The sequence below is a fragment of the Tauraco erythrolophus genome, chromosome 9 (genome assembly GCF_009769465.1).
Source record: "Tauraco erythrolophus isolate bTauEry1 chromosome 9, bTauEry1.pri, whole genome shotgun sequence".
Classification (NCBI taxonomy): domain Eukaryota; kingdom Metazoa; phylum Chordata; class Aves; order Musophagiformes; family Musophagidae; genus Tauraco; species Tauraco erythrolophus.
The window spans coordinates 31,388,684-31,412,741 of record NC_141473.1 but is presented as its reverse complement, the minus strand read 5'-3'; the positions used below and the strand labels follow the sequence as shown (position 1 = coordinate 31,412,741).

General features: G+C 36.1%; 1 protein-coding gene across 3 annotated transcripts in view; it reads left to right on the top strand.

Annotated features, from left to right (window-relative positions):
• Positions 1-24,058, top strand: part of LDB3 (LIM domain binding 3) — a 116,430-nt gene that overhangs the window by 78,188 nt on the left and 14,184 nt on the right. For 2 of the 3 annotated variants that reach the window (XM_086616293.1, XM_086616292.1), the window contains 4 exons: positions 8,283-8,318; positions 10,001-10,207; positions 16,182-16,289; positions 21,563-21,610. In XM_086616293.1, coding sequence (XP_086472419.1) covers positions 8,283-8,318; positions 10,001-10,207; positions 16,182-16,289; positions 21,563-21,610 — 399 coding nt within the window. Of the gene's footprint in view, positions 1-8,282; positions 8,319-10,000; positions 10,208-14,383; positions 14,549-16,181; positions 16,290-21,562; positions 21,611-24,058 lie in introns of all 3 variants that reach the window. The other variant, XM_086616291.1, reaches the window with a different exon arrangement.

Below are 24,058 nucleotides of genomic sequence, written 5' to 3'. Positions count from 1 at the left end.
TATCTCAATGTTTACACTTGATGTTATTTTTAAAGGTATTTCTTAATAATCAGAAATGCAGATCAGATAAGAAATGAATGCAGATGTAATTAAGGAACCCGCCTCCCCTGAGCTCTGCTTCAGTGGATTTAATGATAAAAATGCAGTGCGTATAAAACATGTAATCAGAGAAATAGTTGTAATCCTTTTAACTGGAGGGTACAAAAAAGAATCCAAACACTCTCCAAGCTTGTAGAATTTCAGTTCTTTATGTAATCACAGAACAAAAAAAAAGAAATAGAAAAAAAATCTTAAATAGTTGGTAACTTTTGCAATGATAAAGACCTTTTAAAAAGGTGCTGTCATTAATCTCTAAAGCAAGATTGTTTACTACAGCATATTTCTACTACTTAGTGCAGTCCCTCTCCCAAAGTGATGGGCTTTGTTAATTAAACTGTCAGTCAGATTTTTCTATGCAGTTTCTTGTTTATATTTAGATTAGTAATTCCTATATGCCAACTCCTCATAAATCTGCCTTTGTGCTGTCATGGTGATCTTCAGGCCCAGAAAATGAACGTTACAGATCTTTCTTCATATAACTGTTAAGAGGCCTCGTTGGAGGCCTCCTGAGTTGGAGGCAGACTTTTTCTGTAAGGCAGACAAATTGGGCTGGATTTGTCATTCTACTACATCTCATTGCTAGAGGTTGTAATGGACTTAGGCCTGGTGAGAAATCATGAACTCACTAGCTTTGTCGCAGGTAAAGGTCAAGTCTGGCCTGGTTGTGCCCTATAGATAAGCCTGGACACCCTGTAGTGTGTCCAGGCTTATCTCTCTGGACGTTGCTTCTGATTGACCAACCCCATCTGGCAGTGTTTCTTGACCGTTTGCAGAAGTCTGCTGTTTTGTCTGGGAAAATTAGTCTCGGTTAACGACAGTGAGGCTTAAAATAGGTTCCTGATTGAAGACTTAATGAGTCGTGTAATTCCTTAAAATCTCACCGATGATAGGCAGGTGTATCTGTCCCGCGCTGCATATATTTTGAACCGTGGCCATTCTGCTGAGCAGAGGACAATGATTGCTGACAACACTGCCTTCTAAATAGCCTCTATGCCAAAAATAAAGTAACACGTAGGATGTGGGTAGTGATATTAACTCCCTGCCCTTCCCAATATTGCCAGTAAAGCATAGTGTTGTAAGCATTTAATGAAGATGCAGCAAAGCTGATGCCAGTAGGAAATCAAAACCAAAAGGCTGTCCAGGTAAATCTGCTTGTCTGGTTATGACACAGGGAAATGCTCATTTTCTGCTGTGGTATAAGACTGTTTGATCTAAACTAACCTGTTTCTTGAATACTGCTGCCTTGCCTTCTACTCAAATGGTCTCTTCCTCAGCTCCTACAGTGCTTAGTTTGTAGCAGGAATACTGACTGCATGCAGTTCGTGCTGATGGGACGTAGCTAGAGTGTGACTTTAGGACAGCAGGCATGAGAACTTGACCTCTCTTCCTTTCATGCATGAAAAAATTACAAAAGGAGAAAGGTTCTGTGGTGCCTTCCCTTGCCTCCCTCTTTTCACGCCTGCCTGCATGGGAAGAAGAGTATGATTTTGCTATGTAATAAATGCAGAGGTTGCTTTCTCTTCATTGTGGATTCTCTCTCATTATGCACAACTGTGTGGAGTAAATCTTCAGTAGCAAGGAACAAGTATTTCAGGGACTACTTTATCACTATTCAAAAGTCCAACTCTTGCATATCATAGATCTGTCTGAAACCTTTGTTTTTCACTCGTGCACTCAGGTTCCCACAGGGATATCCCACTGATACTGGAGCCACAGTTGATTTTGTGGCTTCTTCAGCAGTGTCTACCATGAGTTTCAGTGACTGGGACTATCATTACACTATAGATACTTGCACAAATATCAGTTTGCAAAGTTAAAAGCTAGAATTTCGGTATGGTACACAGTAGTACCAGATAATGACTTTTTTAATCAGTTAGCCTTTAATCAACAGCTTTCTGCAATAAACACGAAAATAAATTGACTAACATTTGCTCTGAAGCATAATAACACTTTGTTCTACTGCTGCTTATCAAAGCCATTTGAAACCAACACAAGCTGAGGCACCTTGATCTCCTTCCTTCATTTGCCAGAATTTCCAATGATTAGCCTTGCAGACCTGCCCAATTGCCAAAAACTTCCTCTGTGTGTGCTAATCAGATTGCCAAATCCTTTTGAAAGATATGCCTTATTTTTCCACAATAGCCCATGAAATAAAGCAGACTTCTATAGGTAGCTTTCTCATTTAAGAAGAGAAATAACTTCAAGAAAGAACAATAAGCACATCAGCTTAATATATTCTGATCCCTTCTTACCTTTCAGCACCTAAAGAGTGACAAAAACTCAGGAATAGTGATTAACTCAATAGTTTCTGTGGAATTCTGAGTGAAACCAGAGCAGAAAATTGATCAAATATAATGTCTTATAATGAAAATGACTTGAGAGATCATGAATTCCGTGTTTTCAAAACAGTTCTCTGTAGAACCAGTTGATCAAAGATGATGACTGTAAGGTATGATGTGTCCGCTTGAATGTACTCACTTAAAATTGAAAGAGCAAGACCTCCAAATGAAATTAGCAATACCATGAAGCTTTTCTCAAAATAGTTCATAGAGAAAGTAATGCATAAGCTAACAAAGCTCGTTAAACTCAAGATTCAATTTGGGTGTGGGTGTGTACTGACTTATATTTAAAACCTTGCCTTTACCATCTCAGTCTTCTGCATGTTCCTGTCTGGCACTTAACTTCTGCATGGGCAGAAAATAACATCACTTTCATTCCTACTGTGCAACTTAGGATCCTCATATGCATCCCTCTGCTGATGTAGATGGCTGACCAAGATACCAGCGCACAAGGCTGCCTTTCTCTATGACTACTCTCTTGCATTGCCTTCTGCCCAGCAAGGAAAAAGCAGTTTTTGCATGTAGTGGCCTTTTCAACAAACACGTGTAACCCAGAGGAGGTGCTCAGTTGTGGTCTGTGGATCGTCAGACTGGTTCACAGAGCTTTGTTTAGGGTGAGCTGGAGAACTGGCTGATAGCATAACACTGGCACTGCTTCCTTTTATTCTGCTTCTAAATTGCATTAATGTCAGCAACATTACACTAAATACTAATAACTTCCTAATAGTTCATTTCCACGTAAGCATTTGTTGTAGTTGGCCCAGAATGTTATATGATTACAAATGAGAGAAAAGGAAGGTAAGAAAATCCTTAAGAGAATTTATGAAATAAAACGTAATCCACATTCTGAAAGAATGACAACTGCTCTAATTCATACTGCTTACTTATTTGATTCAGGAACCGAATAGAAAAGACACATTAGTATATTTAGCTTCAAACTTAAGATAATACCATGTAGAGAAAGTATGAATTTTCTTATCATGGATGTGCACAAATTAATAAGTAGTTCTAAAACCTACCAGCTGAAATTGAGATCTATGGGTTCTTGTTCTTCTCTCAGCTTCCCTGGAGAAAAGCGAACTCGTGATGGGAGAGAACACTCTAGTGAAAGGGGAGTAATTTCCTGGTGTACAATACCTAAACTACTTGTGCATTGATTTTGTCTATAACGGTCACAAATACAAACTGGAATTCCCGATCCTGTGTTCAGGTGCCTGCTGGCAGATACCTGTGCTTTACCAGTGGGGCTATGAAAGCTAGAGGGAACCATTCAGATAAATCCAATTGCACGCTTAAGGCCAACATAGGGAATAATCATCTGAAATATATCCCAGCTCAAATCGCTCCACATACTCAGAACTTTGTGGTCTTTGTTCTTGTAAGTGATGTGTTTACCAATAAGATAAATTGGAGCACATATACTTGTATGCTAAATATCACTATGTAAATCTTGGGAAAGAGTTATTTTAATTTTCACCAATACTGATGCTGCTGTATTTCCAGCTGCATTTATTATTTGACTGTTAAATAGAACAGCATACTAGTAGATGCCACTAAAATGCATCCACAGGAGGTATTTGCTTTGATTCTAGTGAGATGCTTTGATTGAGTTCCATACTACTTGTTGAGAATGAGTTGCTGGTGGGTTTTTTGTGTTGTGTTTGGTTTTTTTTTTTTTCCCACTGAATAGATGATAACACTTTTCCTATTCTGTGGCACTGTCTGCACAAACCAGGATACCTTCTGGGAGAAATGTATTTCCCTGTTTTGGAAAGCAGACATACTAGCAGGATATATTGCAATTTTTGGCGTGGGCTGCTCACATTCTTAACTATGGTGGCTGAAAAAGAGAGACTAGCTCTTCTTCTACTCCTTTTTTCTGATTCCAAGCCAAAGTTTTAACTAAACCAGCATGATAGTTGTCTTCTGTCCTCTCCAGTTAACTGCCTATGATTTCTTTGTGTGTCTTATGGTGTCTTTGTTAAGATAACAAAAATATAGCTTGGAGGAAAAAAAGACAATCAGTCTCAATAGTTTTATATTCATCTGACCATGGAAAAATTCTCAGCTGCAAACACAGAAAGGTAGAAAAGTTCATTGGATCAGAACAGCAGTTACCCTGGCTTAGTGTCCAGTTTCCAACAGTGTCGGTATCTCATGCCTTTGAGACAAAAATGTTTGGAAGGCAATAACGAAATAGTTTTCACACAACTTTAGTCCCAGAAACACTGTAAGAATTTTTTAAAAAATTATTTTCTGAATTCTTAAAAGGAATTTTATTCATAGGCAAATATGTTTATGTAATATAATTACACGTTAGGATGAAAGCTACTGTAATTCTAATAAGGACGAGTCCTGCAAATAGAAAACAATTTTACTGGAAAACCAATTTTTAATTTCAATAGATATAGACCCTAATAATCCGTAAGTTTTAGTAACAATTTCCTATTTGAAAAAAAAATTGTATTTATCTGTCAGACTTGATAGAATACTATTGGATCATCAATACAAGAAAATACTGATAAACTGAATAGTAATATTTATTTAAAAAATCAATAATCTGTTATTAAAGAGGGTGAGCTGGTATTTTAAAAATACTCAGTTGGGATTCAGGAGAGCTTATTTCGGTTCTTTGACCTGTCATGGACCTTCTTTTTTGACCATGAGCAGCTATATGAAGTTTAGTTCCTCATTTGTAAAATAAGAAGAATATTGTGTTGCTCTCTGAGAATGCAGAGGAAAAAAAATCAATTATAGTATTCACTTATTGCTGAAAGAGAAGAAAGGAAGGAACATGTGGTCTCTTGGGATGCCTGATGTTCCTTATGTCTTCATTGCAGGTTAACGGTTCTGTCTACAATATTTTAATAGAACAGAGAGGAACTATTCAAGAGAGAGAGTCAAGATCTGTTATTCTCTAAGGAGAAGGTAGATGGAAGGTGCACAGGCTCCACATCTCAGGTTGCCTGTTACATGTACAGGTTTGTTTGGGAATCTTTTACATTTGGTTTCCAAAAATAAAATAGAATGGGAAAGTATTCCAATGTCTAGTACATACAGTTCAGATTCAACAGACTCATTTATTGGAAACTCTCTGAAGTTTCTTCGTGCTCTTTTTAGGATCCCATAGCACACACAAGCTTGACTTACAAATGAGTTTTACATTTTGTTACTTAAACTGTTATAATTCTTGCTAGTGTGTGGGAGGGAAAGACTATTTCTATCATTTCATTCACTCTGTCTTTATGACCATATCATGTAGCATATTTTTATAAGAAGGAAACATTTCATCGTTTTCCTTGTATAATACACTATGTAATTGGGAAGACAATATATTGCATAAATAAATCTTGTTTGAGGTATATGCCTAATACTGAATAAAATGCGTTAGCGTTGCACTATTCTGTCACAACAGTCATTGACTAAGGGCCTTCTATGAAAAGCCATTTCAGCTGGGGACTAAAAGGGCTTCAGACTGAAAAACATTTGATATTAAATCTCTCCCAGATAGGTCATAATTACTATCAACTAGTGTCAGTTATTTGAGCAGCCTGAGTAGCCACAGAGATACAAACTGCTCATAATATTCTGAGCCAAAATCTTTCGTGTTGTGAAGGTATTGACTTCACTGAGCCTGCCTCAGGAATGTGTTTGACTCAAAAGTAAAATTAATTCTACATTTAGTTAGCAAAAATGTTTTGATTGTAAAGGTTGGAAATCCAATAGTCTGTTCCTCAAAATGCAAGTACTGCAAATAAGAGACACATCTGATCTTGAGCCTTTCTCACTGTTAGCCAAACAGGAATTACTCCTGTTGACTGGAAAAGAGAAATAGTTCCTGGAAGGAAAACTGTGAAGAAGTATTGTGTGCCTTTGAGCTCATTTTTCCCTTTACTCTCTGCCTTTTCCTTTGCTTTATTCTGTGGAAGTATGTTACTATACTTCTCTCTCTCTCTTTTTAACCTTCACAACTCCCCTGCCATTGTCACTCAGCATCATCCTGTACTTGTACACTCATGGAAAAAGCTTTAGTGAAATCCTTAGCTCAAAGCCAAGTGATGTTTTTCTGCGTTCTTCAGTATAGCCACAGCTAGTGGAGCAGAAGAGTTTGGATCAGATTAATAGTAACAACAGAGGCCTAACACTGCTTTCCCTGACCCCAACTGCCTGCCATTTGGTCTTGACTATGATTTCTCACAAAATATTTGGTAACACTGGAAATAAACAATGCTTTATTCTTTTCAGGCTGTGATGGTGTTTTAACACTCTCGCATGATTATGGCTCTTGGTATACTAACATTTCCCCCAACACAGGCAGTTTCTTATCTGTCTTCCTCTACCTTGTTTCATCCTGGCTCTCCTATACCTGATGTTCCAGTGAACTCACAGCTTGGTTACCAAAAGATAGTGTTTGGTTTCTCATTGCTTCAGAGTGGTGAACCAATTGATCTTATTGGCATACTTTCCTGCAAGACGGGTTCTTCCATTCTGACCATGATAACATTCTGAGCCAGACAGCCACATCTTGAGGGTCAGAGTTCAGATCTACTTCTGGGTTTGAAAATCTGACTTAAGTTCGTATATTTTAGGGGTTACATTTTAAAAATTAGTAGAGCACACCTATGCCTAAACTTTAGCTATTGTCAACTGGACTGATTTTCATAATTTTATTGGAGCTAAAATAAGGAAAAAGCATGTGACTGTATGTATATACCTACATGTACATACATAAACACAGAGAGAAATATATTGAATATTACTAACAATGTGGAAAATATTGAGAATAGCCTTCCAAACATAATGTAAGATAATGATTGAAGCCCAGCAAATGCACATAAATAATGTATTCCTTTTTTTCGAAGGACTTTTTAGAAAGAAGGTTCAGATGGGTGAATGAGGACATTTGCTTTGTGTTTTGTAATTTTAGATCCCAGTTAAGAAAATGTTCTCATTTGGCATATTTCAACTTTAAATGTGTTGAAATTCCAGCATAACCCCTTAAATAGGAAAGGACACAAGCACCCACTAAAGGACACAAGCTAAATATTGAGACTATCTCAATTACTTAACCTAATTGGATTTCAAACTTAGGGGTCTAAGGCAAAAGGATTCTATTCTTTATGAAAATGACTGTCTTAACTTCTTACACAGACACACAATTGCTTGCACTTAAACTGATCAGTGATTTTTGTAAGCGTGTGTGTGTGTTTGCCAGAATAACAGCCTAATTCTCTATCACTGAACTTGAGGCTGACTTACTCCTCACCTCAGTGAAGGAATGATTTCGCTTGTTTCTAATCCGACTTAGACTGAGAAAACTAGTACTTACTTGGGTAGGACAGAGAATTTTTAAGTGATGCCACACATATATAATACATCTTGTATAAGTCTTTGTTAACCATTTAACTGCTTATCACTTCAAAATACGGATACTTGGGGACTGCCCAAGTCTGATAATTTTTTACTGCATCAGACTATGTTCCACTGGAATATTCTTGAAATTTTCTTTTAAGAGGGTGCTTAACTAAAGTCAAAGCTACGCCTGAAATTATCTACATACATACAATGTCTAACTTCTAACTGTTAATTTTCCTTCATTTAATATTGAAACAAAGTTCTTTGTAACTGAGAAGAAGCATACAGTAAACTTGCATATTTGGTGGGTTTCACCTGGAGAGCTGATGAGGTTTCTCACAACTATATGAGCAACCACTCTAGGATGCTTTTTTGCAACCAAACATTTCTCCTCAACCCATCTTCTTTCTCCCTGTTGTTTGGGTTTTTTTTTTTCCACCACTGACAATTGCATTCACTTTATTCATACTGTATCCCCTCCTTTCACAGAGACAAGGAAAATGTTGCAGCAGCATCAGAAAACAGGTAATGTTTGCTCTGTGTGTTTGGCTTTCCTCCTATTCAGAGTTTGCCTCCACTTCCCTCATATTGTGCTTACTTCAAAAACACGACATTTGTACACTATTTGAGCAGATGATGAATGTAGAGGTTTCAAATGAGTGGGTTTGTTAGGCGTTTGTTTCTAATGTGGACTTCAAAAAACTGTGAGATGGGGCAGGCAAGGATCATATTTCTCAGAACTTACAAACCTTAAAAAGAAGCAGCTTTTATCGAATGTTCTTGAAATGGAATATCGTCAGTTTGCGATGGAGTTTTAAGAACAATTTCCCTTTTAAACTTTGTCTAGATTGTTCAAGATGTTTTTAAAATCTAAGTAAGTTTATCTTTTTGGTATTTTAAGAACATTTATATACTATATCTTGATTGATTGAGGCTCATCAATTATGAGGTTCAAAACATGGTATCTCTGTAAGTAAGTTCTTTCATTTCAAAAGTTGTTTTCTCCCAAAGAATCTCAGTGCAATTTGCAGTTAGATATAGAAACGTATTGTCTTCTATTAGTTCATACACTAAAACACACAAGCACTGAAACACAGGTACATCTTGAGTGAATCCGACCAATTGTTTAATGGAGCAAAGAAATGTCTCTTACTAGTTGTCATGAAAGGACTCTCACTGCTTTGCTCTGATTTGTTGATTCCTGCCTAAACAATGTGCAACCACTTTTTGATATTGTTTTTATAAAACTGCTCACATTTGCACAAAGGTTGCGTAAGAGTTAAAATCCAAGTGCAAGCATTGTCATTACTAATGACAAAAGAAATGGCAACTGGTACTTGGAACAGTAGGGAAAATTGATTTTTATTGTTGAAATAAATTATGTCAAAACAATGAAATAAGACCCTTGATTTCTGCATAACAACTGTGTATAAGTAAACTGAAAAAACAAGTAACACGTTAGCATTTCACTAGCAGTTTCAGGACTATGCAGCTGCTCCACTGAAATATATTTTTTTAAAATTATTTTATTTTATTTACCAACAATTGTTGATGTATGACTGATGTTAGTGTCATACTATATTCCCTTAATCTTGCACGGTTTGTTATACCATAGCTTTTCTCCACCTCCATTATCATCACAGCTCTGCTATGTATCTTATTTTGACATTCCTAGCAATATGGTTCCAGATTTAACACAAGGTACCTTTTTTAATTCTTAAAGCCTTTCCTGGTCTTGAGCAGTAATAAAGTAATTAACTGTCAAGATTTTCGTGACTTCATCTACAATATCGTGATGATCTCCTATGGTGTAAGGAATTTGGGGGTATAAAAAGAGGACACTATATATTTACAGATATAAATTGTCTTCCAGGAAAAAGAAAAGACAGAAAAATAAAGCCTTCATTATTAAACCTAGACTTGATTTTTCAGTTATGAGGTTCAGCACTTTTGTTATTTGATTTTTTTTTTTTTTCTGAAGGCTTTATGGCACATAAATAACAACTGCTGTCTTAAAGGGCTGCCTTATTTGGTACGGTAAACAGCAAGCACATGTATCTCTGAAAACCAAAAAAACTGACAAACTTTTTCTATTAAACCACCAGCTTCTTCTGTGGCTGGAATTCTCTATTCCTATTACCTAGGAAATTGGTGACATGATAATAAACACCTCATTTACAAATCCCCTTGTAATCTCTGTTACCCAGGCCTGCAGCTACTGCACATGCGCCACAGTGTGTGACCTCAAGTATTTGGCATCCTGCTAAATCATGCACCATGGATGCCAACTCTGACAATGCTAAGCCAGTGGCCTCCAAGGGGTCTGTGAGGCTTGGAGCGGGTACAAGTCAGAGGGAGGCCAGTTTCATCACTACTGGCCAGAAAGTCCCTCTGACTTCATCCAGTAATCAAAGGTACACTGTGACGTGTAACTGCATAACTGACCCGGTTTGGAGCTTTGGAATGGTTTGATAATAACAGCCTCTAACTCCTTCAGAGGGAAATGCCCATTGCCTAAAAGGCAGATGTCTTAAGTTCTACAGATTCCAGCAACTTCTAGTTCACGTGGGTTTTACGCTTTAAGTGGCACTCCTGAGGATGTCACCTACGGTATAGAGACAACAGTCATTCAGCACCTTCTGCAGAGAAACAGCAGCTGATACTATTCACTGTATTTCTACAAACATTCCCATATTAAAATGCAAAACTCTTCCATGTTACGTCTTTCTCTAAACACCTTCTTCAGCACTTTTTTCTACAAATGCTACAATAAGAGATAATTTTGACTACTCATTTTTACTTTTGTTCCCTATATTTCCAATTCTTTAGAAGAGATCTGTTGGAGGATTTGAAACAAAAAGATCTTCATGCATTACATAAAGGAAACTAAGTATTGCTTTAATAATCCACTCAATTGTTACTTGGACAAAAGTCTCAGAAAGCAGGACTTTACTGAGAGAAAGCAGTGTAATCTGCACTTATATTTTGTATGTTGGAGTGCGTTTGTTGCTGTTTTCTCATTATGGTTGTTAAGCATTATTATCCTCTTAACCTCTACTGATCTGTGTTCCTTCTCATGAGTGAAAATCAGCTGAGAAGAGAGATGTGTTTGCTTCATCCACATAACTTACTGACATTGTGCATTTTATGTTTATTTGTTACCACAAATATGGAGATGTTTGAGAAACATCCATTTCCTGTGATTTTCCTTAAAATGCAAAATACTGTAAAGATTAAAAATGTACAGATTGACTGTACTAAAAAAACAACAAACAACTCTATAACATACTTAACAATGAAGCTGTTGTAATAGATGATCTATTTTATAAAGCAGCATTCACATTTATCAGTTCTTCAAATTTTTCTGCACTCTTTCAGATTGAAAATCTAGAAAGGAAGCGATCTTGAGGGAAAAAAGTTATTTTATTTGAATATCTATGTAAAATTATTTAAAATGTATAGTGGTTAAACTAAAAACCAGTCAAGTTAGTCTGAGTTCTTTCTATAAACTGAGTAGAGAATTAGTTACCAACTGCATATGTACAATGCTTGTACGTAACCAGATCACCCTGATTTTTAAGGTTTGTAGCTACTTTGTTTATATTTATTCCAATTCCTTGTTCTGTTAATATATTCTACCCTGCAGGAAGGTGATCAAGCCTCTAACATTTTAATCACATAAAAAAACTATTACAAACAGCATGCAAGATAAAATTTTTTTGTATTTCTTTTAAATTTTATAAGATATGCTAGTATATTTGCATTTATTTTATTTATATGTGTTTGTCCAGTTCAAATCTGTTTTCACGCAGGTCCATGTCCGTATATATTCTTATCTTTTTTTCTTTTGGTCTTTTAAATATGTATCACTGAGTATGTGTTCTGGTTAACATTTTAGAGATCGTTACAATTAAGTAACTTCACTGCTTTTTTCTACTCAAGGTATGAAGTCTTGATTCTTTTGAAATCTGTAGCAAATTCCCTTTCGTATCAGTGAAAACAGAAAGACAAAATAGGTGAAATCCTAGTTTGTATTTGTTTCTAGGGCATATATTAAGTTCCATTTTATATGCAGTATAGTTTCAGGGCCTTTCCTCTTTGCCAAATCAAGGATGTGCAAGTACTAAATTTTTTCCTCAACACCTTTTAATGTGGCAATTACAGCTCCCACTGTTGCATAGGGCAGAAAAAAAATCCTGTGAATATTAAAAACTGAGTAACAGACTAGCCCATGATCCATAGCTGTGATGTACAACACAGAGCTAACTCTGTGTAACTGAGACTGTGTTAGCTAAGCAGAAGAATTTGCATCATAACGCAAATGCATCAAGATGGAAGAACTGATCTGAATTTTCAGGTGCGTATCATGATGGACAACCTTTTGCATAACTGTTGCAAAACTTCTGGTGTAATGATTTGAAACCCAGAATTGCAAACAGGGTATTTTCAGGAGCTCACTTGTTGTCTGTATAATTGCTGATTAAACTCCTAAGAGAGAAAATACTGATTTTCTGCTTTTGTTGTGGGTTGCATTCAACTTTGAAATTGTAGTGCGTAACAACCAGACTTCCCTTTCAGTTAATCAAATAGTAAATTATTCGGCTGAAATAAGACACCCTCATTTAGACTACTAAATTATACAAGAAGGGGGAGAAGAGGAGGAGAAACCCAGGAAATGGGACAGTCCCTATCAGAGCAAGGGATATCGGGAATTCTGAAGTACCAAGCACTGATTCTAGATCCTGAGGAGTACAACTTGTTGAATCAGTGCTTCTGAGAGAAGGAAAAGAAAATACTGGCTAGAATGGCTGAAAGACAGAGAAAATATTTGCACAACGGCAGATTCTCATCGGAAAAAAAGCTGAAAGAAAGAATGTTTGAGGGCTAAGATTTGGATGAAAAACAGTTGTGGAACTGTAAGCTTTCTTTTGTTATTTGATAATTAGAATGCTCAGGAAAGAATATTTTGGGCATGGTGTGTACATTGCACAAGAGAATTGCCAAATTCCATCACCTTGATAGGAGTTGTTTGTAAGAACCCAGAAATGTGGCAATATACTTATAGTTTTACTTCTTTTGACCTAACTCATATCTATTATGTTCTTATACCTCTGCTTGTGGACAAGACAAATACGTCATGCACAGTAATGCCCTGATTAAAAAAAAAAAAAATAATAGATGTATTAGGACAACTACTATGACAATGAATCTACAGCACAATAATATGGCATCAACAAAAATGTCCCTTATGCCTGGGGTACATATGCTTATATTATCACTGAAGTGCCTTTTCTTGTTTCTCCTTTTCCCTCCTCCCTCCGCTTTTAATTTTAAATGAAGTGATTTTTGTTAGGTTTATTAACAATATGTACATTCATTATTCACTTGTTACTCTTTTGTTTATAGTAAGTTCACTGAAACAGCCAGCAAATTTTTTAAGTCCAGTTAATGATTTTTTTTTTTTTTCATTTGATGTAAAGGCTAGTGGAAGGCAATAAACTGAACCTCCTGAAAGTTTGGTTCATTTCTTAGCAGTGGATGGCTTTGACTAAACTCTCTTGCAAAGCTGTCTCATAGATAACTTTGCCCCATTTGTCTAACTGTAAGAGATGAGTAATATTTTCCAAATTTGAGTGAGGCTGCAAGGCTGAAATATGTTAATGAACACCAGGTGCTCTGATGATAGGTGATGAAAGACACTAGTAGTTCAGTAGGTTACTAAAATGACCACAGGGCAGGAGACTAGATTATTATTATTATTAATAATATTCATTTCAATTAATCTCTTTTGGATTCAAATAAAGAGAAAATGAATTAAACATTAGTATTTCTCTTCTCCATGTTATTTGGGCCACAAGAATAACAACTCGTGCTCATCACACAAGTGGTTTCAAAACTGGTGTAGTAAAATTTTATGCTACATCTTCCCCTTGTATTTTGCATACTGTTCTATGTGTAAAAAGGCAGCTATTTTCGATGCGTTGGCCAGTGTAATGTAAGATGAATTAAGGTCAGACACGAACTGACAATGGACTCGTTTTAAACATCTTTCCACTACCTGTATTGCACAAACGGGTTAAACCCAACACAAAATGATGCTGACTGGTTTTCTAGACTATCAGAACTTGCAGAAAACCTGCTGATACAAGACTTTGATAATGTCCTTTAAATTGCTTTTCTTCATCTAATTAAAAAGTGTATTCCTAACATAAACTTCAGCTCCAGAGCAAATATTGGATGAAATTTATCCTAGCTCAAAGAGTTTGTGACAGGCTCTTTGCAACCATTTAAGTTCTGCATGCCACGTTTCCTACCACTGGCTTCAGTGGGAGCAGGACTTAAGTGCTGTGTAACACCTGGGATAAATTTCAGTCAAGCAGGACCAAAACTGCATTACAATCTTAACTGCACATCCAAAAAGGCCTAACAAGTGCCTTTTTTTCCTTTGCATAATTGTGCTTTTCCCTCAGTAACACAGCCTGATACTATGTTTGCAGCTTCTGGTTCAAACATAGTAGGTTTTACGCTCTATGTTTAAATACGCACCTTCTTAAGATGCTTCTTGTTTTATCTAATTTAACTCTAATTAGTACCCCTGTTGAGCATGCTCCGGTGTCTACCAGTTCTGCCTCTGCTCCTGCACCACATGCTTCAGCACATCAGCCTGCTACTGCTGCGCAAAATACAGCCAGTCTGATGACACCACCAGCAACCACCTCAGTAGTGCAAGAGTCTTTCTCGTCCTCCTTCCAAAGGTAACGCCTCATTGCTTTGTCCTTTCGCAGATACACCCCAGTATGGCTCTGGAAATGCTGCATACACATTCTTAACTTAAGAATGTAGTATGTAAAAGCTGTAGCCTATTTCCTATGCTTTTATATATTTTGGTGTGTTTTCTTATTTTGAAATACGTTGTTCGTGTTTGCAAAGAATTTATGAAATAAAACTGCCCTAAAAAATAACAGGCAGTAGCTTTAAGTCTGCAATACGGTTAACGTTTTCAGAAATCGTCTAGGGTTAAAACTAGAAATGTTTTTTCACCACTTGTAATAAAACCAAAGCAACTCATCGTAATAGTTACAGTGGTTGAATGAACGTTCTTTTAATAGTGTTTCTGCAGTATCACATGAAATGGAAAATTAAAAAATGCTTTTTACTCATGTGATGGAGCTTACCGTAGAACGTGGTGCACAATGAGCAATATGTCAATAAAACCATGCGTTTGATGATTGCCTTGCTCTGTAAGGTATTAAGTCAATTAATTTCTATTAATTAGATTTATCTACTCTTTTTCCTCTAAGGAGATTTAGCTATAGAGCTGAAGTGAGTTTCAGAGATACGCATTCATAACACTTGTAGTATAGCAGCAGTTACAGTTATACATTAGCAGTTGTCAGTCTGTGAAGAAACGCATAGGATTTATACTGCTGTCACTTACATTATAGTAATTTTGGGGGCAGTAAGAGTGAATTCTTGTAGTGCATATTATTCTTTTCTCTTAGTTTTTTTTTGTACATGAATATTCCTACAATATGTATATTTTAGCATGCTTTAAAAGTCCAAGGAAAAACACGCTTCCAGTAATGTAAACTACTTTAAATAATAGACATCTAAGGTGTCGTCTGTCATATCTTAGATATGTGCAAATGCAGTTGGAAGTGTTCTTTTTGGGTCTATATCTTGTTTAATTTTTGCTAGTTGACTTAAATGATTTATGTATACCAACTACATAGTTTCTCACTTTAGTCGGTTTTTAACTAACCATGACCTACTGGACTCCAGTGTTTTTGTTCCAGTGCAAGAAAATCAGTCATCCACCCAGCAAAGGAGGTTTGAATAAGGTATTATTCTGTAATTCACAACTGTGCCATAAGGCACTTTGACATGAAATAATGATACAGTTTAAGTAATTTTTATCGCTCAGTTGAAACTGTGACATGAATAAAATGGATTATCTAATATTTGCTTCAAAAATAAATGCCTCTACTAAACTAATCATGCAAATGACTTATGTTTTAAATAGGAGAATCTTATGTCTCTGTATGTTAAAAAGTTTAGCTTTGAATTCAGACTCAAACATCTTCAGCTCTTGTTCAGATAAAAACGTATAATTGTCAAAAGTCCTGTCCTGAAATGTTGCCTTTCTTAGTTATCGATAGACTCTGGTTTTGAGATTTTCCCATAATGTGTGCATCGTGTCTTGTGTTCTATAGGAATGTGCTTGGTTGTGCTATTCTGTAAGTCTGCAGATGTATTCTACAGAAAACCTGTTCCTGGTAACTATGCAGCAGTCCTCTCATATCTGAACTCCGACAAAGCTTGATTCTGATGTCACTATTTTTGTCCCTGTTAAATTATTTTGTACATGCTTTCATGTGTCTTCTGCAGAGTGCTTGCAGCTCCCAGCTCTCTTTCACAACCTAAGCCTTTCCATGGGTCCAAGAACATGTCCTTAGCAGCTTCCACTATTTCATCTGCTATCTCATCTCAGTCTAGGTATATCTGTAAAGCTCTCTTCTTTTTCTTTTAAGTTAATTTGTTTTTATTCTGTATTACTCTCTCCGATTTAAGGTTTTCAGCTTCTTAAGAGATTAGCTTGGTAGAGACTATTGAAAAGCATGATATGTTTAAAGGAACAGCTGCCTTGCTTATCTTTCACATTAAGACCAAGCTAGGAAACGCTTAAGTTTTAGATCTAGGATATGTGACCAAAAGGTCCTTTTGGAACAAAGGTATTTTCGTTGGTTGGTTTGTCCTGGTTTTGCCATCTTAAAATGAAAATATTTGTCTAGTGATACTGGGTGAGAATGACAGACTTCCTTGGGGAAAACACAACATCACAAGAATCACAGACTTTCTTTTATTATGCTCTTATTCATGACTAATGAAAGACCACTGATAGGGACAGGTAGCATTTATCACTAGAAAGAGAGAATGCTGCTGTGCTGCCTCACTGCTAAGCCTTTTCATTGCTTTCATTAACACTTTGTCAAGACTAACAGAGAAGAAAGCAGTAGATTTTAAGATTCATTATATGAACATAATCTTGAGAAATAATGAAAAACTGAATCAGCACTACATATGAGATTATAATTATCATGCCTCTCTTATCTTGATATAAAAGGTAGTTAGGAATCACCCAAAGGTGATGTTTGAAATGAACAAAGTGTGCAAGTCTAAAGGCTACACATCAAGAAGTATAATAATCCTTCTCAAGAGTATCATAGGAAACAGCAGTTAAGAGCTATGCACAAGTACATACTTCAAAGCATTTTGGTTGGCTTCACATCACCGAAACCAATGCAAAAATGAAATAGCTACAGAACAGAAGATGAAGAGTTCTGAGTTTTAGGAACTGTTTACAGCCATGGGAATCACGTCTCCTATGTAATTCTCATATGGAGCTGATAAAACATAAGTAGTAAAATTAACTGCTGATCTAATTCTATTTATTTGAGTGTAAGTGCACTAATTGTAACTTCAGTTTCAATTAAACTATGAAGTTGGTGAATGTCACCAGAACGTTACAAGAACAGAAGGTAAGAACAGATGCAAGGGTGTTTAATGCCATTGACATCTAGTTGTATGTATGAACTTTCAAAATTCTAAAATGATGAGTTACTTAGGGAATTCATTATTTGTGGGCATCCATCATAAAATACTTTAAGAGGACATAGTTTTCACATTTTGAGCACTCAGTGCATGTCAGAAGTAATTCTTACACTGTTTTTTTCATTCAGTCCTGTGGTATGATTAGGCTTTTAAATGTAACCAGTACTATTTCATCCACTAAGAAATCTCTTTTAGTCAGTTGATGTCTTCTCACCCATCTCTGTGAGGAGTCCTACATAGTTGTTGTAGGAGACAGTTAAAAGCCCCTTATAACCAGGGAAGTCCCTTGCTTCCTAAGCAACAATACCTGTGCATATTTGAGCATGTTTATAAAGCTGGCAGGCAAAACTTATCTATTTCTTCTGAGATACAGAAAAGACTCAGTTTTAGTATTTCTTTCAGTTGAGGACTGAAATGCATCCATCAGTCAGAACACGAAATTAATTGAAGCCTTGGTGACTACTCTGGCCAGACGAAGGACATCTATTTCTGTTTCATCAGTCTCCATCTTAGGACCCATATTAATCTTGCTGTGAGAGGTCTATTTTCACATACCTGCATAAGATATTTCCCTGGTATTCTACTAGCTTCAGTGAGAATTGTACATGATAGCTAATAATAGGTCTCTGAAACCTGCATGTAGTAATACTGCATGTAATACTTGTTATTTCTGCAATTTTGCATATTTCATTGAGATTAGCATTGATGTCACAAAAGGCCCTAGTTTTTCCCCTTCAAGAAAAACAGATAGTGAAAGACTCATTTAATGAACAGTTTTGGAGGAATGCAGAAAGGTAAAATCACAGATGCGTTGCATGTGTCACTTTTAGGACTCTATTGGTACAATCTTAATCAGGTTTATTTTATTGCCCAGCCAAGATTAGAAAGTAATTTTTACACTTGAGTGAAAAAGTTCTGTTCATTGACAATTTCTGAGTATCTTGAATAGGAGGATACAAGGGGAGAGCTAAAGAACACATCATGTTTTTAAAATGTCAAAACTACAAATTTTCCAGTTTTAAGAAATAGCTTTATTTCAGGAATAAAATTTCCTTTGGATTTTGTTTTTATTCTATGAAGCTGTCTGATTAGGTGAAGACAGATCTGAATACAGAACGCTGCTAGTCAGAGGGGGCATTCTAAAATTGGACTACTGAGTTATAAGATCGTACTCAGTCATCTAAAAACTTCAGAATCCCTTATGGGTATGTGAATCACAGCATCGTGAGCTTTTAAATCAGTTATAAAAGTGGCAGATCTCTGGAAATCTTTCAGAGGCAGTTCATCATAGAAAATCCTTAAAATAAGGGTGTCCAAGCAGACAGAAGGCATGTTCTCACAAAATGGTAAATGCATGCATCCTTTTTTTAAGGAAGGCTGTTCATTTAAGAAGCTCTAGTTCCTTTGTATTAATCACAGAACTATGGATAGACCACCTGAATCCCAGAAGACGCACTCTTCACATCGAAGTATAGTAGCGATGATCTTCAGGAATAGAGTGTAGCAGTTACTTGGGACAGACTGACAACTGCTGGCATAGCTTTCATTTTCCATGATAGCTTCATTGTTGTCTTGGAAATGACAGTTAAGCCACAATTATGTATAGTTTACATATAAACAGCTCATAAATTAGTGTGAAGATCATCATTACTAGCTGATGCTAATTGCATGGCTATCTTAGAGCTAATACAATACTATTTCTTGTTTGAGCCTTTATCCGTTTCACTCATGAGGAGAAGGGAAGCAGTGTGAGGCCTTGAAACTATAAATTCATTTGTAGTTATGTTCAATATGGACTAATCAGTGTGGATCACAATTTTAATGAGTAATGGAATAGAAATCACCTTGAGATATTAAAATTTACTTCCAATTCAAATGCCTTTTATTTCCTGCATTAGATTGGCATGGACCATTTTACCCTTTCCTGCCTCTTTGAAAGGAAGCAGGTTGTCTGGAGAGGGTATGCATCTCCTTTCTTGAAGGCTTTCAAGACACCATTAGATAAAACACTGACCTCAGAGCTGGCCTTGTTTTGAGCAGGAGGTTAGATGAGAGACCTCCTGAGGTCTCTTCCAACCTGAAAGATTCTGTGAATCTATGAAAAACAAGTGTCCGTTTCATAAAATAATGCTTTAATCAGGGTACTAAAAACTATTGCTCGTACCTGGCAATTATTTAAGTCAAAGATATAAGATCTACAGCGTATTAGCCTTATACGCTACTGCCCTAAAATCTTACTTGCCAATGGATGGTACAGGTATCATGCTGACATACACTTCAAGCTGTTATCAGCAAGAAATCTTATTGTCTTAGCTAATAACTCTCTTGAAAGGTCAGTAATTCAGCGAGCCTTGGGACATAAAGGTAAATCAGAAACTTGTAGGAGCTGTAAAAAACTGATTCCCTGATAATCAGCTACAAGAAGCAAACTCAGTTTGCGTTTTTTGGAGGGTTGTGTTGCAGCTGAACTAAGTTCTTTATTGTTGTGCACTACTTCAGTGTATTAAAAACTGTCACATATTATAGCTAGTGTATTCAAATATAAGGAACTAAAACTGGCTTCTAAATTCATTTATAATTCAAATTTTTGAGCATCTGATAGTTTTCATTTAGAAATCAAGCAGTCATTAGCATACCAAAATACGAACTTAAAAATCCAGTTTCAGAGCATTGTAGCATTTCATATCATTTTAGTTCAAAATAAAGTACAGATGACCCTAGTTAAAATGCCATCCTGTAAAACATGCTCAGGTAGAATGAGGCTGAGACTTACCACCATTTTTCCAGTGTTTGTTGGGCTTTTTTGTCCTTCTAGATACCTTAAAAAGGTCCACCAAGAAAATGCAGGAGGATTTCTTGATCAATGTCCTTACCTATTTAAATCTGATTTTAAACTTTGGTAGATGAGTTCTATAGTGATTTTGCTTTTGTGAGCAAAGGCCATATGCATAACACCTAACATGAGTAAAATCTTTACAATTTTCCTAAAGAGGAATGTTTGAAATAAGTCATTAATCCTTAACTGATCAAGTTACTCTCACTTTTAAATCTGCAATGTTAATCTTACTTTTTCACTTAACCGTCTTGCTTACAAAGAAGAAAGCATATCAGGAGTGTTTTAAATAACCTAAGAAGCTCTTTATGCAATTGGTTATTCCATCTGGAGGGTAAATGCAGGGCAACCAGCGAGACAGCACTCTGGGAATACAAGAACAGGATAAATGATGGAAGGAGTTACAACTATGGTTCTAAAAGGAAGGCGTAGCTTCTGTGATACTAGGATTTTAATCCAAGCACTATGTCTGTGGTAAAAGGAAGAAAAACTCTTCCCCAGAAGCTAGGAAAAAAACTGACATAGGATAGGCTTCTGGTAATTCTGGCAAATGTGGGCTGTGCTCCTGCGGGATATGATTGTTGCCATGCAGCCCTGCATTTAGGCAGGAGCTGCATCCATTCTGAATCCTCTTGTTTCTCAGATCATACCTTGTGCAGGCTCTTGAGTACTTTCTCTATTTACGTAAATGAATCATTTATGTTCTGAAATGATGCTACTTCCCCAGGAAAAAAAAAATCTTCCTGTTTACCTAAGACACTGTTTAGTAAATGAACAGTAGAATGGTACTGCAGGGGAAAAGTTGAATGTGACGGCTTGATGTTGTTGCTTGAAATACTTCCAGCCTGTCCTTTCTGTGGGGTTGTCCTAGGAAACTCATAAACTAGGAAACTTTGCTGACATTTGGACTTCATTTAATTCAAGGTTTGCTATTAAGATTTGATGCAGCTTAAGCTTATGACATTGACAAAAAGAAACTCATTTTTCTATGCTAATACAAATAAATGGTGGCTGTCCAAGCAAAGTGGTTGAATTAGAATTCCACAACTAAAGAATGAGCAAAACTGGATGAGAGTGACTTATGGAGCAATATACTCAGCTCATTTATATCTGTTACCATTATTCAGGTTTCACTGTGATTCCTAGCTTAAATAAGATAAGCAAAATGTAACGTAATCCTGATCTTATATGGTTATAAATATATACATGTTGTTTACTTTAGCACTTAAGAGCACCTCTTACTGATAAGGAAATTCACTGTAGGACAAGATATCCCAATTTTCTTGGTATATTTTTTTCAAATACAACTTTTGTCTCATTTTAGTTTCAACCGGCATTCTTCCACCTCCATCAGCTACCAGTCAAAGATGAGGTATAAAAATGTTTTGTGCAGCTACTCTACCTTAAAAGCATTTAACAAACCAATTTATTGCTGCTAGTAGGCATCTAGTGAAGTATTAACATAAAAATGATCTGCTTAGAAATATTTACTCTTTCTTTTTCTGACAACTAATAGTTTTCAGAGCCAGTACTTAATTTGCTGCCTGTCACATGCCCTTGGCTGCTACAGATAAATTCAGTAAAGGTGCTTTCACTGCTTTTTCGAGATGCCATTGCTTCCTGTTCCATTAAAGCATCTTTGATCTTTAGGACATCTTTTTATTTTTTTCTTTCTTTCTTTCTTTCTTCTTTCTTTCTTTTCTTTCTTTCTTTCTATTACATTTTTTTTCTTCAGCAGAAATTCTGATAAATCTTTTAACTTCACTAAAACCCTTAATGATGTAATGTAACGCTTTATTTCTCTTGGACAAGCCTTTTATCTTCTTTACTGTATTTAATATGCATCATACACTTGTAAAAGAGTTCAGTCTTTTAATTTTGCCATAGTTTTGGAACTATGAATACAATTTTTTGTGTGAGTGTGATTTTTGATTTTTTCAACTTCATTTCCCTGAACATACAAGGAAATCTAGTGGCGTGGTTTTATCATGCTGTTAACTTTGGACAACACTTGAATTTTGAATAACCGTTTTTCTTTGTGACAGTCTAAGTATCACGAATCTGGCTCAGAACTTCTTTATGTATTTTGTGCATTAAGAGAGCTTCAAATGAGTTTTTCTACCAATGGACCTGCACATCTGGGAGTAGACTTTCCTGAGTGTATACCATTTTCAGATTAAGGCTGTATAACACATGATTTAAAATCTTTTAATCCACATTGTAAATATTGATCACTGATCCTGTAAAGGTAAGTATGGTTTAATGGTTTTCTGTCTAGTTTACCTTGAGTAATAGATTTTAAAACAAGGAAAATTCTTTTGATAGTGTGTATTTAGCTAAAGGCATTTTGAAAGCTGTACGTGAAGCCAGTGTGTCTGAACTGTACATCTTCATGTCTGTGCTACGGTAGGAGCAATGAGTCTCTGTCCAGTGACCCCGAGTACAATACCTTCTTATGCACTACAGATGAGGAGGTATCAACAGGAAATAGATGGTAAGAATGGAAAGTAAAAAGTCTTACTATGCTTAGAACAGCTTTGGTGGTTGCAAAATCACAGCGCAGTTCACAACAGAATCTGCAGTGAATACAAACCCACTAAAGCAGTTTATCTTTGAGAGTCCTGTTCACTCATGGTATAGCAGACTGAAATCTAGCCCGAAGCCCTAGACTAGGTAGAGAAATAATTAGCTATAGTCATTGTAGCAGTAGCTATGTTTCTAGGTCAAAGTAAATTGACAAAATAAATTAACCTGAAGCAGCAATGCTATGCAGACTAGATCTATAGTATAAGCACTGCCGGAGTAGCAAAAAGCTATGTTGTGAGGATAGGTTTATTCTGTTCAAAATTAAAAATCAAAAGTTTACATTGATCAGAACAGGAAGGAATTTGCTGGATTTGCAATATGTAAAAATTATAACATGTTCTCTCCAGATGGCTTGTATTTCCACTATTAAAGAAAGTACAAGAAAAGATGGACCAATGGTCTGGCAAAGCTGGACACTTCTTTTCTTATGCTGACAACTGTCTTCCTATAGACAAAAGCCACTATGGAAATAACTCCTGAACTGTCAGCACAAATGGATAGGGATCTGGTTCATACAGATAGTGAAACTGAAGGAAAAAAGAAAGTAAAGCTATGTTATCAGGGTGAATAAGAATGATGTTCAACAGTGAATGGTTTTTATTACTGCACTCATATTGCTATCTGTTGCTTCCCTTCTTTGTACTTCATTCCCTCTTGTTTGCTTTGTTTGTAATGCTCTCTCACTGGTCGAAGAAGCAAAGTCCCTACAAAGGTAATCATCCTAAGGAACAGACAAAGAGAAGATGCATACATTTCAAAATGTTGCTACAATCAAACTGAGAATCGGTGTCTGAGCCATAAGACAGAGAAAAGCAATTTCTTACTGATGTTTGCAATCCCAAGCAAATGTTTTTAATCTAGGAATGCAGAAATTGCATCGTAATATTGTGTATCATATGCTTTTGAGTTAGCTGAATCTGAACATTAGAAAAATCAACGTAAATTGTGGTTTCAGTCTAAATAGGGAAAAGAGTTAGTTTCAGAAATGTGTTTTAAAGGTCACTACAATCTTTTTGAAAAGAGTACAATGCTTATAAACAGTAATTAGTATTGTTGTAGTAGTAGTAATTGTGCTGAGCCAGTATCTTTCTAAGTCAACAAGATATCCCTCACTGATTTATCTTAGACAAGAACAGGCTGGTATGTTCGTAAAGGGACTGAAAACCCAAACTTTGTATGCATGTTCCCCAAGTCTGATCCCTTGTTAAACCGAGAGTTCCTTTAATAAATCTGT